Source organism: Littorina saxatilis, linkage group LG1 (genome assembly GCF_037325665.1).
Source record: "Littorina saxatilis isolate snail1 linkage group LG1, US_GU_Lsax_2.0, whole genome shotgun sequence".
Lineage (NCBI taxonomy): Eukaryota > Metazoa > Mollusca > Gastropoda > Littorinimorpha > Littorinidae > Littorina > Littorina saxatilis.
The window spans coordinates 88,538,029-88,556,439 of record NC_090245.1 but is presented as its reverse complement, the minus strand read 5'-3'; the positions used below and the strand labels follow the sequence as shown (position 1 = coordinate 88,556,439).

The 18,411-nt window shown below is 40.6% G+C and overlaps 2 protein-coding genes across 2 annotated transcripts; both read left to right on the top strand.

The window, feature by feature from the left end:
• Nucleotides 1–2,187: 2,187 nt before the first annotated feature.
• On the top strand, nucleotides 2,188–5,759 carry LOC138958545 (homeobox protein 2-like). The gene is made up of 2 exons (XM_070329748.1): nucleotides 2,188–3,200; nucleotides 5,083–5,759. Exons 1-2 carry the CDS (start codon nucleotides 2,356–2,358, stop codon nucleotides 5,327–5,329), a joined length of 1,092 nt encoding a protein of 363 aa, XP_070185849.1. The 5' UTR covers nucleotides 2,188–2,355; the 3' UTR covers nucleotides 5,330–5,759.
• A 2,026-nt stretch (nucleotides 5,760–7,785) lies between these two features.
• LOC138983224 (DNA repair protein complementing XP-A cells homolog) lies at nucleotides 7,786–18,262 on the top strand. The gene is made up of 7 exons (XM_070356639.1): nucleotides 7,786–7,906; nucleotides 9,842–9,965; nucleotides 10,479–10,582; nucleotides 11,670–11,781; nucleotides 12,897–13,059; nucleotides 14,509–14,626; nucleotides 16,168–18,262. Exons 1-7 carry the CDS (start codon nucleotides 7,891–7,893, stop codon nucleotides 16,317–16,319), a joined length of 789 nt encoding a protein of 262 aa, XP_070212740.1. The 5' UTR covers nucleotides 7,786–7,890; the 3' UTR covers nucleotides 16,320–18,262.
• The last annotated feature ends 149 nt before the right edge of the window (nucleotides 18,263–18,411 follow it).

Below are 18,411 nucleotides of genomic sequence, written 5' to 3'. Positions count from 1 at the left end.
TCTTTCTTTCTTTCTTTTTATATTTAGTCAAGTTTTGACTAAATATTTTAACGTAGAGGGGGGAATCGAGACGAGGGTCGTGGTGTATGTGTGTGTGTGTGTGTGTGTGTGTGTCTGTCTGTCTGTCTGTCTGTGTGTGTGTGTAGAGCGATTCAGACCAAACTACTGGACCGATCTTTATGAAATTTTACATGAGAGTTCCTGGGATTGATATCCCCGAATGTTTTTTTTTTGTTTTTTTATAAATGTCTTTGATGACGTCATATCCGGCTTTTCGTGAAAGTTGAGGCGGCACTGTCACGCCCTCATTTTTCAACCAAATTGGTTGAAATTTTGGTCAAGTAATGTTCGACGAAGCCCGGACTTCGGTATTGCATTTCAGCTTGGTGGCTTAAAAATTAATTAATGACTTTGGTCATTAAAAATCGGAAAATTGTAAAAAAAAAATAAAAATTTATAAAACGATCCAAATTTACGTTCATCTTATTCTCCATCATTTTCTGATTCCAAAAACATATAAATATGTTATATTTGGATTAAAAACAAGCTCTGAAAATTAAATATATAAAAATTATTATCAAAATTAAATTGTCGAAATCAATTTAAAAACACTTTCATCTTATTCCTTGTCGGTTCCTGATTCCAAAAACATATAGATATGATATGTTTGGATTAAAAACACGCTCAGAAAGTTAAAACAAAGAGAGGTACAGACAAGCGTGCTATCCTTCTTAGCGCAACTACTACCCCGCTCTTCTTGTCAATTTTACTGCCTTTGCCATGAGCGGTGGCCTGACGATGCTACGAGTATACGGTCTTGCTGAAAAATGGCATTGCGTTCAGTTTCATTCTGTGAGTTCGACAGCTACTTGACTAAATATTGTATTTTCGCCTTGCGCGACTTGTTTCTTTCTCAGTTTCTGTATTTAATTTCTTCCTTCCTTTCTTCCTTCCTCTTTCTTTCTCTCTTTGGTTTTGTCGTTTGTTCGTTCGTTCCCTTTTTTATTGTTTTATTATTTATAAATTGTTGCTGTTAATTTAGTTCACAACAGCAGGAGATATTATATTAGTATGCTAATTTTGGCATTTGATTAACATCAAGTTTAATCTGGACAAAAGCAGCTTAAGGTTAATCAACACTTTTTGTCTTCTTGTTGGGGGGGGGGGGGGGGGCTAAAATTAACAGTCTGCAGGTGCATTGCTGCTTCCTGTGTAGAATTTGAATTTTGGGTTGAAATTATTTTGCGCGTAACACCCGCCAGGTCAATGTGCTTCATTATTTCAGAAAACACACACACACACACACACACACACACACACACACACACACACACACTAATTTCAACATCAACATCTCACACACACACACACACGCACGCACGCACACACACACACACACACACACACACACACACACACACACACCACACACACACACACACACACACACACACACACACACACACACACACACACACACACACACACATTTCAACATCAACATCTCGAATTCGTAAGCTACTGCGTTTCAGCTTCGAAGTAGCTAGTCATCGCATGTTTCGGCTTTAATCAGTGGAAATGAGTTTTCTGCTTACATTCTTACTCTGTTTGTGTGGAACCCCGCTGTCTGTTTTGCTGTTTATGTTTTTAAGTGCCCTAGGGAGTTCGAGAATTATTTATGTGTCACTCTTGGCTGGGTAATGCTGGTGGTGTAAAAATAGACAAGCGTTAATTTTAGAACGGTTGGATTGTTCCTAATTTACAGTTGTATTCTCAAATTCTGTGCACACACATCGATGGGAAGATCAAAGAGTGACTAGACACATATAAGCTTGTGGATATAGACATACAAACACATGGACACACAGACAGACATAGCGCTAGCAGGCACGGAGGTACACAGGTAAACTCACACCCACACACACACACCCACCCACACACATTCACTAACACACACACACACACACACACATGGCACACACACACATACATGCACACACACACATATTCACACACACATACACACACACACACACACGTGACACACACACACACACGTGACACACAAACTGCACACACACACACACACAGACACACATACACACATGGACGCACACACACGCGCGCGCACGATAAAAAAACCGAAGCAAAACAAAACTCCTTATCAACTGCATACACCTCTGTCTGACGTTGGGAGATTTCATCACGGTTATAGAGATAATCTTATAAAATCTGAGAATGACGATTTTGGTGAACACAATCATCACCAGTACACCACTTCAAGACTGAATAAGACGAGTTTTGTCAAGCTTGAGAACTACAGAGAAACCTTAGAGAACGAAATGGATTTGCCACATGTATACAAACATGACCAACGAAATGGAATTGCCACAGGAAAACAAGGCTAACAAAATGGGTTCGCCACATGGAAATCACACTAACGAAATGGATTCGCCTCTTGAAAACCACAATAACGAAATGGATTCACCACATGAAAACCACACTAACGAAATGGAATCGCCACATGAAAACCAGACTAACGAAATGGATTCACCACATGAAAACCACACTTACGAAATGGAATCGCCACTTGAAAACCAGACTAACGAAAAGGATTCGCCACTTGAAAACCACACTAACAAAAAGGATTCACCACATGAAAACCACACTTACGAAATGGAATCGACACTTGAAAACCAGACTAACGAAATGGATTCACCACATGAAAACCACACTAAAGAAAAGGATTTGCCACATGAAAACCACGCTGACGAAATGGAATCGCCACTTGAAATGGAAACGCCACTTGAAAACCACGCTAACGTAATGGAATCGCAACATGAAAACCACACTAACGAAATCGGTTTGCACCATGAAAACCACACAAACGATCATTCAGACGACGACGATGAGTGTGACAGTGAGGTCGAAATAACGGCAATGAGACATGAAGATGACGAGACCATCGTTGCACAACTTCACACTGAAGAGGATACTCTCTCAACAACAGCTACTGAAAACAGGGCACACGTAACGAACTCCGAACTGCAAGATGATCATTGGAGTTTGGACAACGTTGCGCTAGACTGGGGGGCTGGTGCTTCTGCATACAGTGTCAATGAGAAAAACACAGGAGGATCAGAAACAAGAGACAATAAAGTTAAATCGAACGACACCCTTGACAACAATGGAAACATCAGGTAAGTCTAGTATTTTCAGCTTACTGCCTGGTACAATCGAACCTGCCTTATTTGAAGACCACCTCTCGGCTACGACCGAAGGTCCATTACGACCAATCCAATGGAACCCGGACGAGTTATAGTGGTTTTGTTTTGTTTTTGGGGTTATGTTGGGGTGCCTTTGTGTGTGTTGCTTTTGATTGTTTGTTGTTGTTAGTAAGTTGTTGTTGTTTTTTGCTTTGGTGTGTGTGTTTTTATGTTGTAATTATTAATTGTTGTATGATTCACCTTTCCATAGCGACCATGTGTCTATAACCACCACTTTGGCCAGCCCCTTGGATGATCGTTGAAGACAGGTTCGACTGCATTATATTTTACTTGTTTATAAACATCATGATACCTTCCTTCCCACGGGTACGATCATGTACACAGCCTCTGGTCGGGCCAGTCTATTACGTAGAACATCACATGAAGACATCCCAGAACTTAACAGCACTGCTGCTTCATGTGTAACATGAACATTCTGTGTTCCAAGTATTCAGCACATTGGTATTGGTGTCAATCACACAATGAATTTGTCAAATAATATCCACTTTGCGCGGAAAGACACCAGACTGTGGAGCTTGGGTGTGTGTGCAAATGAGAGGATGCTCCGTAGAAGCGTAGATGGACTGGACTGGGTGGCCGAGTGGTAACGCACTTGCGCTCGGAAGCGAGAGGTTGCGTGTTCGATCCTGGGTCAGGCCGCAATTTTCTCCCCCCTTTCCTAACCTGGGTGGTGGGTTCAAGTGCTAGTCTTTCGGATGAGACGAAAAACCGAGGTCCCTTCGTGTTCACTACATTGGGGTGTGCACGTTAAAGATCCCACGATTGACAAAAGGGTCTTTCCTGGCAAAATTGTATGGGCATAGATAAAAATGTCCACCAAATACCCGTTTGACTTGGAATAATAGGCCGTGAAAGGTGAAGGCTCGCCTAACAGGCTTGAGGTTTGCTGGTCGATGTGAATGCGTTATATATTGTGTGTAAAAAATGTATGTTTGTCTGTCTCTCTGTAAAAAATTCTATTTCAAACGGCAGAAATTAATATGTAAAGCGCGGAGAGCACAGTTAATTGTGGTTCGCGCTTAATAAGCTCTCATACTAATAATAGATGGGTAGAAATGTTGATCTATGAGATAGTTTACGTGAAATGGAAGGTGCATCTAAATCAGTGGTTACTCGCTGGCTAATGATTTAGCTGAGACACACACCAACACAGACAGACAGACAGACAGACAGATAGACAGTCAGACAGACAGACCGACCGAAACACATACACGTCAGGGCCGAACTACCGGGGGGGTTATGGGGGTTGCGCAACCCCCCTCCCCCCCCCCCCCTAGCCTAAACATGTACCTCACTTATTTAAAACATTTTTTATTATTGTTTATTTTATGCCGTTTCATGCAAGGAGCGACCGTTTTCCTATCTCAGAATATGACCTACCCATCAGCTTCAGGGGGCGAAGCCCCCTAATCCTCACAAGAGGCTCTGCCCCTTGACCCCGCCAGGGGGAACATCCCCCTGGACCACCACTGGCAACCCCCCCCCCCCTCCTCTTAGCCTGGTCCGGCCCTGCACGTACCAACTCTCTATCTCCCTCTCACACTCACAAGCACACAAGTGAGCACACACGCACACACACACGCACACACACACACACACACCGAATAAGTGTGCGTATTTATACTTTTGTCGATTAATTGCACCTTACGCCATTACGATAATAAGATAGATGCTGCTCAGTGCGGCTGATGACGATCAATAATCGTTGTTGAAACAATAGTCGTTATTCTACCTTTATTATTACATAAATCATGTACGACAGTAGCATTACATCTGTCTTTTCTGTGCCCATCAGGTCACGAGAGCGTTGTGCGTGCAGCACGTGCTATCACAGCCACTGTCTCCAAAGGGGGGAGATATCGGCTGTTGAAAAAGCGCTCCTCCTTACCATCCTCGTGTTGCTGCTCGCCATCGTCGCTTTCATCGTCGTCCTTGGCTTCTTCTTTGACGACATCAGCGGCCAGAGTGACGTCACGGAACTCAGTGTTTCCGGAGAGTGGAATGCTTCATATCCGGGGGACATACTGGGCTATCTCTCTTAGAACACAAAACAAACTTGCACATTGTTCCAACTACCAGATCTGTTTTCATTTTTACAAAGAAAACAGATTTTTTTTTTTTTAAATGATCTAGTCTGAATCATGTCTTATATATAAGCCTTACGTCACAGAATGTGTAATGTTTTCCTATCATTCACTATTTAATTGCTTCTCATGGTTTTTATTTTTGAAAAATTCCGAGGAGGAGGATTTTCCGCTCCAATAAATGCAATAGAGAAAAATAGGAAGACAAAGTGTGAAGACATCTTAATTCCTTTTTTTTAATTTTTTTTTTAAGGATATCACTATATGCGATTCACTTTTTTGATTAAATTGCTTGATAAAGATCCCTTTTGCACAAACACCTTTTCCACTATGTGTTTTTAATGTGGGGTATTTTTAAGAGTATATCAAGAAAAATAAATCAGAAAATCACTGCAAACAGTCCTATATATTTGAACAATTTAAAACAAAGGTGTGTGTGTGTGTGTGCGTGTTTGTGTGTGTGTATGTGTGTGTGTGTGTGTGTGTGTGTGTGTGTGTGCGTGTGCGTGTGTGTGCCTGTTTGTGTGTGTGAGTGTTTGTGTGTGTGTGTGTGTGTGTGTGTGTCTGTGTGTCCCTGCGTACCCGTGTTACTTACAGTTACACTTAAACATCTGACATTGATTGATTGATTGATTGGTTGATTGATTTTTATTATCCAAGGATACAGACTGATTATATTTTACTGGTGCCGCCGATTTTAATTTGATTTCATCAGTCATGAGAAATGGCACGTGGCCGCTTTCTTTCGGCTCTCTCTCTCTCTCTCTCTCTCTCTCTCTCTCTCTCTCTCTCTCTCTCTCTCTCTCTCTCTCTCTCTCTCTCTCTCTCTCTCTCTCTCTTTCTCTCTCTCTCTCTCTTTTGCGATCCCGGCATCCACTGAATCTATACCTCAGAGTCAGTATCGTCGCTGTAATTCAGAAACTTGCTGTTTTGAGAAAAAAAACCTGATTCAAAATTCACCGCATCAAATAATTATAACTTCAATTCATGAGTTGATAGTGTCTTTGGAACAGTGCAATAGCGGCAGTCTAAATGTGTGTCAATGTCAGCCGTGCCAATGATATTCGATACAAATCAGTTTTTACACTGACTGAGAAAATATTGAGATCTAGGAGCTTTATATCCAAAGGTGTCATCCAGAGTTAGAATATACGAGGTTTTATTTTCCCTTTGTCACTTAAAGGCACAGTAAGCCTCCCGTAAACCATCACAGATACTCAGTCAGGCTTTTACACATAGTACAAACACCATATCATTTAAACACTCACCGCTTGAGAACATTCTAGGTGCCCTCCGTAAAGAGCGAGCAATTTTCAAAGAATTTATTTTTGCGTGGTTTATCTTACCTAGTACCTCTGCCTCGTGAACCCGTGTAATCCAGTTTCCCTTTTTTCAAAATTTAGCCGCCAGTTTGTCATTTCAATGCAAATCTCTGTAAGCTTATCTGCAATAGCACGTTAATGTGTACCTTTGAATCTGAAATGCAACATTGAAACGCGGCTGCGAACTAGAGCAGTGGCGGTTAACGGTTCAGAGGAACTGGCGCCAGCTAGCAGCGTCGTCTGCTACGAGAACCACGACCTTGCGTGACCCTGCTTCCGGGCTATCTTTTTTTTAAACTTTCAAAACTTCGTATTGTTCTGATCTTGTCTTGATGAAAACAGATTTCTTTTATGATTTAAGAATGTTTGTGTAACAAGCTGTCAATTTATTATTTAGATTTCAAAAGTTAGGTCAGAAGCGCAAAAACTTGAAGACACGGATTGTCTGACAGACAATCCGCAAAATTAATTCTTTGAAAATTGCTAGTCTTTACGTAGGGCACCTAGGATGTTCCCGTTCGGTGAGCGTTCAAATGGAAGGATGTTTGTACTGTGTGTAAAAGCCTGACAGTATCTGTGATGGTTTACGGGAGGCTTACTGTGCCTTTTACATTCAGTGGCAATATTTCATATTCAAGTTGAGAAAATAATATGTGTAAGCTAAACCAGCTGCAACCTCGTATCTTCCGATGTTACCTTATGACATAGTTTCTGTCCAAGTGTGGCACGAAAACCTCGTAACTTTACCTTAAATGGGCTTTTTTGGCGCTCCCTTGAAAAAAATGAAGATACGAGTTTTCGTCTCTAACTTTTTCTCACTTTAAAAAGCAGCTGGAGTTACCACGAGCTTGTATCTGTGACTACTAACATGGGCAAAAACAATAAGGGAGCTCACTATTGTTTTTGTTCCAAATCCTCAACAATTGAGATACGAGGTTTGTGAAATTCAGCGACAATATTTCAAACTTCTCCTTGTTTATAATTTTAAGTTTCAAACAACCATTGACAAAGCACGATTGTCATTGAGCAACAACAAAAAGTAAAAGTAAAACTTGGTCTAAGGGACGCAACTCTGGGAGACACTTAACTAAAAGTATCCGGAAGTAGTTGAGGGACATCACTCTCGCATCTCGACTTGCATAAGAGTGCACACAAACTTTAGAATTTCACTGTCAGGGGAAATCCGAGGATTTAATCATGTCAAACAAGGAAGGTCAGTCTTTAAATTTGTAATAATTTCCTAAGATAATTGTGGATTGTGAGACACAATGAATTCGTTACCCATTCGTCGCTAATATTTGTTTCCCGAAGACAGAGATCTTGAGTTGTGAAACGAACAAAAGCTGTCAACATAGTTTCGTTATCAAAGGTGCGATTCCTTGTGCCAAGACACATCAGGCAAACAGATGTCCACACTATCTGTAGGATATACCCCTACTGGTGTTCATGCTTTTTTGCTGTGTCGTTATATGCACACCATGTTTATGTGCAGGCACACACGTCACATGCGCAGACAGGCACTCACAAACACACGCACACACACCCACACCCCCTCCCCACACACAGACACACACACACTCATTGCATGAGAATGATCATGGCATATATTAGTATTGCACTCCATCAACAACAGTTGTACTATGTATAAGTCGGGTACTACGTGACTTCGAAAACCCTAGAAAACCCAGAAAACCCCATCTAATATTACTAAATCTAACTTCAAATTGAAGTTTCTGACATGTCTATTAGAAGTTATGTCTTATTCATGCTATTTGCACCCTTATTTTTGTGTTCAGAGCCGGATTTTCGGCAAAGTCGATGCATCAATTTCAATGCAAGGGAGGTAACTTTTGTTACTTGAAAGCACAAGTATTGATGTTGCGACCCATCTCGTCATCGGCGCTTTTCCGGAAATGACCTGCGCTTTGTTTGAATTCCAACAATGGCCTTCATTGTAGGAATTCCAACTTTGCGCTACGCAATTCTAGAAATGTACTGCGCACATAGTGAGAATTCTGCTCTTTCTTAGAATTGGATGTAAAATGATACAAGTCATGATGGCCCATGATGATCCTTGTGTTTTAAAGTGATCAATGCTTAGTCTTGAAAAAGCAGATGCATTGTATAATGTATAACGCACCAAACCAACCGAATTACAAAAAGCAAAAACACTTTTTATAACTTCAGCGGGCTGTAACAACACAGTTCAACGACCCATCCCACTCAACCAAAACGCACCAATTTTACGTAATTTTTAACGTTTCAGATCTTACATTTTACAACAACAAAAACACAACAAGAGTGTTCCGATATAACTTTTCACTGGTAACTATCGATTGTAATAATTTTTTACTCAGTCTTAACTGATTATATATAATATATATTAAACTCACACAGTCTCTCTGGGCTGCAGAGACAGCATTACGTTCCTTTACTGAGTAGGCTCTTGTCACTGCATGGTAATCTAGACTCTTGAAACGTAATGTGCAAGTCTGTGCGCTATATTGATGTGATTGATTGTTGCAAAATGTTGATTCAAATTAAAATTATTTCAGCCTGTTATAACTAACTAACACTCTACTCTGAGAAAAGAAAATCATTGTGTTCAAAATAGATCGAGACAGCAGCAACTAGCTAGCTGCATGCGCTGAGTGTCATTGAGAGAAGTGTTACACAGTGTACCCCCCCCACACACACACACACACACACACCCCAATTCAAGACCTTGTTTTTTCATTATACCTTATTCATGACCTGTGAAAAGGGTATACTTTTTTGTGCCAGTCGAAGGGTTGCCATTTCTAGAACGAGGCAGCTTGTTTCCGGAAATGCGGCGCTTTGTTGGAAATCAAATGAGGTTTCGGAAAATCCCGAGTATTCCAACTCTGCCCCGGATTCTTACTTTGCGCCCAACATTGATAAAGTCATGTCATTTGTGCTTCCACTCTTTCGTAAATCCTCACACAAGCACGAAAATAAAGCCATGAACGGTGAAAGTTGTAGATATAAGTTATGATTTCAAACAAGTATGTAACATAACACGATCTAAGGATGAATTTTCTTAATTTCTGATGAGGTTTTCAGGGTTTTTGGTTACAAGTAATACCGTAAAAGTTCAGTACTTACTAGTTTTTCTGTCATTCAACAGACAGTAAAAGTGAGGAGACGGCGTCACTAACAGCAGCACAGAGAGCTCGTGTTGAACGCAACAGACAGAAAGCTTTGCTACTGAAGCAAGCACGACTCTCCAGCCAGCCCTACACCAGAGATGGGTCAGTAGCAATTAAACCAGCTCTGAATGTGTGTGTGTGGTGTGACCGTGTGTGTGTTTTTTTGGGGGATTTTAGAGCAATTTGTAAGGCAATTAACTTAATTGTAGCGTTTATATTTATTGTGGGCAGAGGGTGAAAGAGTTGCTAATAATTAGATCAGTTGTAAAATATAGAGCTGCTGGCTACTGAAGCATCTTGTATAAGGACTGGGGTGGGGGGGGGGGGGGGGGAGAGACAAGGGTCAAACTAAATAAAGGCTTCACTTGTGAACACAGTCAAACCCCTCTTTTTAAAAAAAAACATTTTAAGACCTGCCCCCTTTTAAGATTTTCGGTTCATTACGTCTCTAAATGTTCCTCCATTTTAAGGCTCCCTCCTTCTTAACAAGCTGCAAGGCCGGAGTTTTTTTTCCAGATTTGTTGAGGTTTTACAAGGGGGGTTGTACTGTTGCACTAAATAAATAATATGACAAGCATGCAACAAATTTGATTAATTTCATAAAAATCTTTTCAGACACAAGGTGAAGGCCCCCAATAAGACGATTGACACTGGCGCAGGTTTCTTCATTGATGAAGATGAAGAAAAGAAGATCCATCGAGAGGTTACACAGCAACCAGGTTAGTATGAATTTAACATTGAAAACTGCATGAACTTCTTTTTTAAGTTGTACATGTACAGTGCACACTGTACACTGAGTACAAAAAGTTAAAGATATTTTTTCAGTGGTATAGCCCAGATGTTAAACAGCAAGTTTTTGGTCAGAAACATACGTGTATTTGAAGATCAGTCTTTGTTCTACTCAAAATCATGTTTCTTGGATTTTAGCAGTTTTGGGGTATGAAGTCACGGGTCCTTGACCACGCCTTCCCTCAAAAATGGCGTTTTTTGACGGCATGATTCACTTTCAACTGTCAAAACAGTGACTTAAACTGAATGATAATTTACTTATTTTACATCAGAAAGTTTATTTGGTGTCTTACCTAACAGGGCATACACATTTCGTTTCAATCCGCCGCGCAGTCAAGCTGATCTAGCGTGTGAAAGAGAGCGACCACAATCCTGGAAACAGCAAGAAATCCTGGGTTTTGATGGTGATTTTGCTGGGTTGCTGCAGTTGATATATATCCAATAAATCTAAAACTACACATAGCAGCCTCTCCAAATTTCACAGAACTATGACAAAGACCCTCATCTGTTCTTGAGAAGTTGAAAGTTTTGAGTTGTTTTGTATTCATTGAATTTGTTGGATAGTTTGTCGCTTGGGAAAAGCTAAACTTCACATACAATGTAGGGGATGTAGCTCAGTCGGTAGCGCGCTGGATTTGTATCCAGTTGGCCGCTGTCAGCGTGAGTTTGTCCCCACGTTCGGCGAGAGATTTATTTCTCAGAGTCAACTTTGTGTGCAGACTCTCCTCGGTGTCCGAACACCCCCGTGTGTACACGCAAGCACAAGACCAAGTGCGCACAAAAAAGATCCTGTAATCCATGTCAGAGTTCGGTGGGTTATAGAAACATGAAAATACCCAGCATGCTTCCACCGAAAGCGGCGTATGGCTGCCTAAATGGCAGGGTAAAAACGGTCATACACGTAAAAGCCGTGGGAGTTTCAGCCCATGAACGAACAAACAAACAAACATACAACTTTAAGATTTTCATTCTTCCTCTAACAGCACTTAGATTAAGTCTCTTATTGTTGTGTTGCAGGTCCTATCCTTCCCCAGATCTCAGACCACCTGATGTGTGAGGAGTGCAGTCAACCGTACATGGAGTCTTACCTTCAAAATCACTTTAATGTCAGTGTCTGTGACAAGTGCAAGTAAGGATTTTTACACACCATCATAGGGAATGAGGGGGGATGAGAGAGGGAGAGAGAGAGAGAATGGCTGTGTGTATGTGTATATGTTTCACTCTGTCTGTAGATCTCTTTCTGTGTGCACTCAGATGTCTGGTGTTGCTGGGCTAATTAAGCTGAAAGAAGGTGTTTAGCTTGGCGTCAGACGATTGTAGCACACACACGTACACAAAATTCTAACTTTGATCAATGATGGAACAGGGCCACTTGTGCTGTATCAAGTGTCAAAATCACTATCAGCTGTGTCAGTGTGGATCCACTATTTTCTTGCTGCTGTCATCGCTAGACAACACATGAAACTTCTAGATTTTACAACTCTTTTCTCATGACCTACGCAGGGAACGGGGAACCACATTAAGGTCAGCGCTTGTTCATATATTATTAAAATATTAAATACATTCCATCTCCATCTTTCAGTCAAAGAAATGTGCACACACACACACACACATGCTAGAAATCTCAACAGATCTTTCTTTTTAGACAAAGAATAGGAACAGGAGACTGCAGGTGAGAAGAACAAGATAATGAAAATGACTGCTCACCAAAACAGGAACAATAAAAACACGAATAGACCGGTTTTGGCGTTTGTCTTCATTAGGCCAAAAAAAAAAAATAGTCTGTTTACGATAACCCAACCGACCCTATTTTTTTCGCGCAACCCTAGACTTTTTTTGGCATTTGGGAAAAAAAAATCTTGGTTTTTTTGTGCAAAATAACGTAAAAATATGGTTTTTTGGAAAAAAAGAAAAAAAATCCCGACCTACCGACCCTATTTTTTGGGCCTATGTTACCGTAAACAGACCTATTTTTTTTTTTTGGCCTTAGCTGACGAAGACAAACGTGGAAATCGGTCTATTCGTGTTTTTATTGTTCCTGTTTTGGTGAGTACATTTTCATTATTATCTTGTTTTTGTTTTTAGACAAAGGTTTCTTTTTTTGTCAACCCTTATTGTGTAGGTATTCCTCTTTGATTTTTTTCTCACAAAGATAAGTTGTTCATTTTCAAGAATCAATTTTTTTATCTCAAGAATTAACCACAGGTTTTTTTGAAAACCACAACTTTTATTGTTTGGTTTCAGAGAAGAGGACAAATATGAACTGATCACCAAGACTGATGCAAAAAACAAGTACCTACTGAAAGATGAAGATTTTGATGTCAGAGAACCTATACTCAAGTTCATCTTGAGGAAAAATCCACACAATCCACGATGGGGGGATATGAAACTATTTTTGGAGTTGCAGGTTTGTTTACGTGGGAGTGCACTTGCCATGATTTTATTTGTGGAAAATGTTAACGTTATGTTTGTGTTGTTTGAAGCTGTTGAAATGATGAGAGTTGGATCTGATTTCTAGCGTTCAATTAGTGATGTTATCTGCATCCTGTTTAAACTTTAATTCCATTGTACATGTATATTAACAGCTATTGTGTTTTCAGCGTAGCAAGAGGGTCCGATATTTAGACGATACTTGTTCGAGTCTAAATATCGGACCCTATTGCTACGATGAAAACACAATAGCGTTTATATAGCTATTCTGACATTAAATTCTGTGTTAAAATCATGTTTTTGTCAGCAACAAGTACCAGAATGGTCCATGTCGTTGATTGCAGACGACGGTTCCCTTTCCACATGAAGCCACGGAAATAACCGAACATTGAAAAACCCTTGGACATGTATTACGGAGAAAACTCGAGATAACCGGATGTTTAGCATTACGTCAATATGCTATGAATCATATGACGTCATGACGTATCATGCTTGCCTACGTATATTGTATGTTCGAAAGTCTGACTTCTGTTGGGAATTCGCGTGGTGACGACTGCGGTAAATCTGTACTGAGATGATAAGAGAACAAGGATTGTCTCAGAAGAAACGACTAAATGTTTCAGACCGGTAACTTCATTTCAACATTGCACTATACAATGGACGTTCTATGTGACAGGAGAGTTTGCTGATTTTGTGTTAAACATTGGAGAGATCGTCTGCTAGAATCAGAGATAGGTCCCTTCAGATTGCAGCTTCTGGAAATTTGCAAGGTTTGTTGCCTGTTAAAGAACTGGATTTTACACGTAATGTATGTCATGTACAGTAAGCAACAACAAAAACACACACAAAGCAAATGGCTTCGTCTGTCGACTAGTCACAGAAACAAACCTGGCGAGGTATGCGTGTACTTTATACACGTGGAAGAAACCGGAACGGCCATGCGTCTTTGTTATTGACAATATGCTTTTGGATATTGAGAAAAATGGCCGACTTCCGTAGCATTATGCTTTGATGATCGGAAGAGACCATCCAATCACAGCCCCCGAATTCCCCCACGTATTCATCAGAATAGCTATATATATATATATTATATACTGGAGTTTATGTTCAACGTTAATCTACTTTACCATGAAGTATTCTGGGTAATGATGTTTGATTGATTCAAGCTTATTGCTAGTTTTTGTTGATGTTCACAGGGTAGCTTTTTTGTAGTTGTTGGAGTAGTTGTTGGAGTAGTTGTTTTGGTTGTATTTATGGGGAAACAGTTTTTTGGGGGTTCCTTTTTTTATTGTGTTCAGTTTGTTTTTGGTTTTTTGTAAATCACACATTGAGTTAGGTTGCATATGTTCTCTGCTGGTGTACATACTAGTGCTGGTTTATTCTTGGTTATTCTATGTATATAAGATAATGAATTGTGGTTTTGAAGGTGAAGGCAAGAGCACTAGAGGTGTGGGGTGAGGAGGACAAGATTGAAGAAGCCCAAGAGCAACGTGCTGTCAACAGGGAAAAGTCCAAGAAGAAAAAGTTTGACAAAAGAGTCAAAGGTAAGTAACAATATTTGTTGACGTTATGTACATCTAAATAGGACTTAGGTCTTGGAACATTGATTAGATACCAAAACGATACATGCACATCCTGGCGGTGAAGTTATGAGTATTTTTCCTCTGCTGATCAAATATTGACTGAGTTATTGAGACAATCTTTATTCTTGGCATTACTCATCATTTTCTCAGGAAACATACATAAGAATTGACAGAACTTTTAAAACTGACACCATTATTGGCATGTATGTGTTCTCAAACTTTACTTCACTTTCTTGGTTTGACTTCGAGGGCGAAGGTTTATGAAGGTATTCCTCATCTAGAGCTGGCCCAGCACGCTGGTGGCTGATGAGACCTATTCGAGACAGGCAGGACCCAGTTGCCACATCGGCCGCAGGGGAATTTAGGTCTAGGAAGGAGCTGTTGTTGTAGCGATGCAAAAGAGCACAGAATTTTGTCGATGCTGTCCTTTTTTTCAACACCAGCTCTGCGGCTGTCCTCAGAGAGAGGTGACTTTGTTGATGGTTTGTCGCCATGATTCTCTGATGCTAGCCTGTGCTGCTCACTGGCGGTGGTCAATGGCACAATAGGTTATATAGTGCCTTCTTGAGGGTGTCTCTCTACCTCTTCTGCGGACCGGCACGGTTGGCCTAGTGGTAAGGCGTCCGCCCCGTGATCGGGAGGTCGTGGGTTCAAACCCCGGCCGGGTCATACCTAAGACTTTAAAATTGGCAATCTAGTGGCTGCTCCGCCTGGCGTCTGGCATTATGGGGTTAGTGCTAGGACTGGTTGGTCCGGTGTCCGAATAATGTGACTGGGTGAGACACGAAGCCTGTGCTGCGACTTCTGTCTTGTGTGTGGCGCACGTTAAATGTCAAAGCAGCACCGCCCTGATATGGCCCTTCGTGGTCTGCTGGGCGTTAGGCAAACAAAAAAACAAAAAAAACAAAAAAAAACCTCTTCTGCGGCGCTCCACTGTTACGGTGGCCAGAGGACAGCTCGCCAAACAGCACAATATTTGGGAGGCGGTGGTCTTCCATCCTGGCAAAATTTCTCGCCCAGCGCAGGTGGAGCTTCAGCAGCTTTGCTGGTGGCTTTGGCATCTTCAAGGACTTTGGTGTTCATGATGAAGTCACTCCAGTGGATGTTGAGGATGGTGTTGAGGCAGCATTGATGCAATCACTCAAGGAGATGGATGTAACTGCACAGTAGGTTACCCAGCACTCTGCTCCATACAGGAGGGTGGTCATGACTCTCACCTTCGTGTTTTTCCTGAAATTGTTGTTGTTCCAGATGCGCTTGAAGAGTCTGCCGAATGCACTGTTTGCTTTAAATGGCAAGTCAGTTGTCTATCTCTTTGTCAGTCTTATCACACAGCCCAGTTAGGTGAACTGATGAAATAGATATTGAATAAATAGGTTGCTTCAGACAGATGGTCACATAATGTCAATGCATGGGTGTTTTTTTTATATTTCATATACTACAGTCATACATGTAATACTTTAGCCTGCAATGACTAAACCTGATTTTTAACTTTTTTTCAGAGTTACGGATGGCAGTGCGCAGCAGTTTATGGAGAAAAGAGATATCGGGACATGAACACGACTATGGTGAAGAAACGTATGATGAAGACAGTGATGAATATTCAAAGACATGCAAGACGTGTGGACATGTTTTGACATATGAAAAAATGTGAACTTAAACTGTGTGTAATGTCGAACAAGATGGGAGGATGTTCGTGTGGCACTAACGATGAACATTCAATGTGTGACAGTGTGAGTGCTGACAATATTCTTCTCAGAACAGAACCTCTGATGACCTTTAATCTTCTCCCAGTAAGGTAATATATTGTACTACGTTGCAAGCCCCTGGGGCAATTTTTTGATTAGTGCTTTTGTGAACAAGAAACAATTAACAAGTGGCTCTATCCCATCTCCCCCCCCCCCCCCCCCCCTTTCCCCGTCGTGATATAACCTTCGTGGTTGAAAACGACGTTAAACACCAAATAAAGAAAGAAAGAAATGACCTTTCATCACTGTTTTATTGGGGTTTTGTTGTTGTGTATACATACACAGTGTATCTTACCACAAAACAGGATTGTGCTTTTGTACCGCTGTCTCACTGCCCTAATTCTTACACTGGTGCAATTCCGTAACACATGTTACATAGCCACTGGTGAATTAACAAAGAGAAAAATAAAGAAAAACGGTCATGTAGGTTTTTGCATCCATGGGAGGTAATTGGAACTGACCAAACAGACTGAGCCAGTAGCACGACATATGTCGTGACAACCAGGTGACAGTATACATAAAGTAGCGCAACATATGTCACGACAACCAGCCTTAGGGCTAATTGAGCCCTTCACATTTCTTTTTTGCACTTATCAGCTCGTTTTGGTTGCTGTTATATGTTGTACATTTTCCGAATCAGGTAACTCCTTGATACGATTCATGTCTGTGTGTGTGTGTGTGTGTGTGTGTGTGTGTGTGTGTGTGTGTGTGTGTGTATGTGTGTGTATGTGTGTGTGTTGGTGTGTGTGTGTGTGTGTGTGTATGTGTTGGTGAATCGGGTAGAAGGGGTCTAATTGACCCAAAGTGAGTTCATTTTAAGTGGTTGCACTTCTTGTAGGTGTGTTTTCCTGTATACATTTCCTGGTGGTTTTGACATGGATCTTGTTTGAGGTCACGTGACACTTTGCTACACCCTCAAAGAAAGTGCATGTGAAAATTGAAATGCACCGATTTAGGGTCTATTTCAATCTCTTCTGCATTAATAAGGGCTTCCAATTTGTTTGACACGGTTGAAGTGAGAGAAATGCAATCTGTTCATGCAAAGCTTTTACTTTAGTTGTGTGATGAAATCATGGAATTGTGAAATGATATTCTCATGTTACAGAAAATGAACAAGTATGGAATCTTTACAATATTAAGATTTGCATCAAGTTAATCGCTGACTTTGAATATTGTTTATGTTGTTTTTTCAGCATTTAAACTTCACACATGCAATGCCTTTATTACAGGTATGCCGGTTTCCCGTCATATATAGGCATGAATAATAATCATCTTTACACCACAAGAATTGATTAAACATAAAATATGTTATTTACTGTTTATGTGTGTGTTTGTGTGTTAGGCTTTGTTTTGTTGGGGTGTTTTTTTAAGGGGGGGAGGTGAGTGTTTGAGGATGGGGGGTAGGTTAGCACATTATTTATTTCCTTTTTTTTTTTTTATTGTGTTGAATGATGTTAGAAAAAGTGACTTGTTTTTGAGCGAATTTTTGTTTATAATGGATTATTTGGAGCTAAACTGTATCAATCAGATCAGTTTGTTTTAGCATCAGTGTAACAGTGTTTGCTAAAGTGACCGCTGACGTGTGCAGAGAACAGGGATCGAATATGAATTTTGCAAAATCTTAGTAAAAAATTAAAGTTTCGGTAGCTTCTTGGAAAGTGGCACGCAAGGTAGGAACAAGGGGGAGATAAAAAGTAAGGATGTACAATGAATTTCATTTGTGTATGGGAGGGTTGTATGGTTCCACATTGAAAGGCCAACGATCCAGGCAGCATTTAAAAAGGGATCTCAGTTTCAGTTGGTTTAATTTTGTCTTTATTGCACATGAAATAAAATGAAATGTATAGACTGTATGCCTGTGTCTTATTGGACCAAAACAATATTGTGGAAAATGACTGTATGCTTGTTGGCAATATCATAATGAAGCACAATAATAAAAACAAAACCACAAAAAACAGCTGACACAAACATCCATTACCTCTCTCTATATCTCTCTCA

What these genes read in the sequence shown, in the direction of transcription:
- LOC138958545 (XM_070329748.1), top strand. Translation starts at nt 2,356, where the DNA reads ATGTATACAAACATGACCAACGAAATGGAATTGCCACAGGAAAACAAG. An exon ending in GACAACAATGGAAACATCAG is followed by an intron (nt 3,201 to 5,082) that starts GTAAGTCTAGTA and finishes TGTGCCCATCAG; the next exon opens with GTCACGAGAGCGTTGTGCGT.
- LOC138983224 (XM_070356639.1), top strand. An exon ending in AGAGGTTACACAGCAACCAG is followed by an intron (nt 10,583 to 11,669) that starts GTTAGTATGAAT and finishes GTTGTGTTGCAG; the next exon opens with GTCCTATCCTTCCCCAGATC. An exon ending in AGTGTCTGTGACAAGTGCAA is followed by an intron (nt 11,782 to 12,896) that starts GTAAGGATTTTT and finishes GTTTGGTTTCAG; the next exon opens with AGAAGAGGACAAATATGAAC.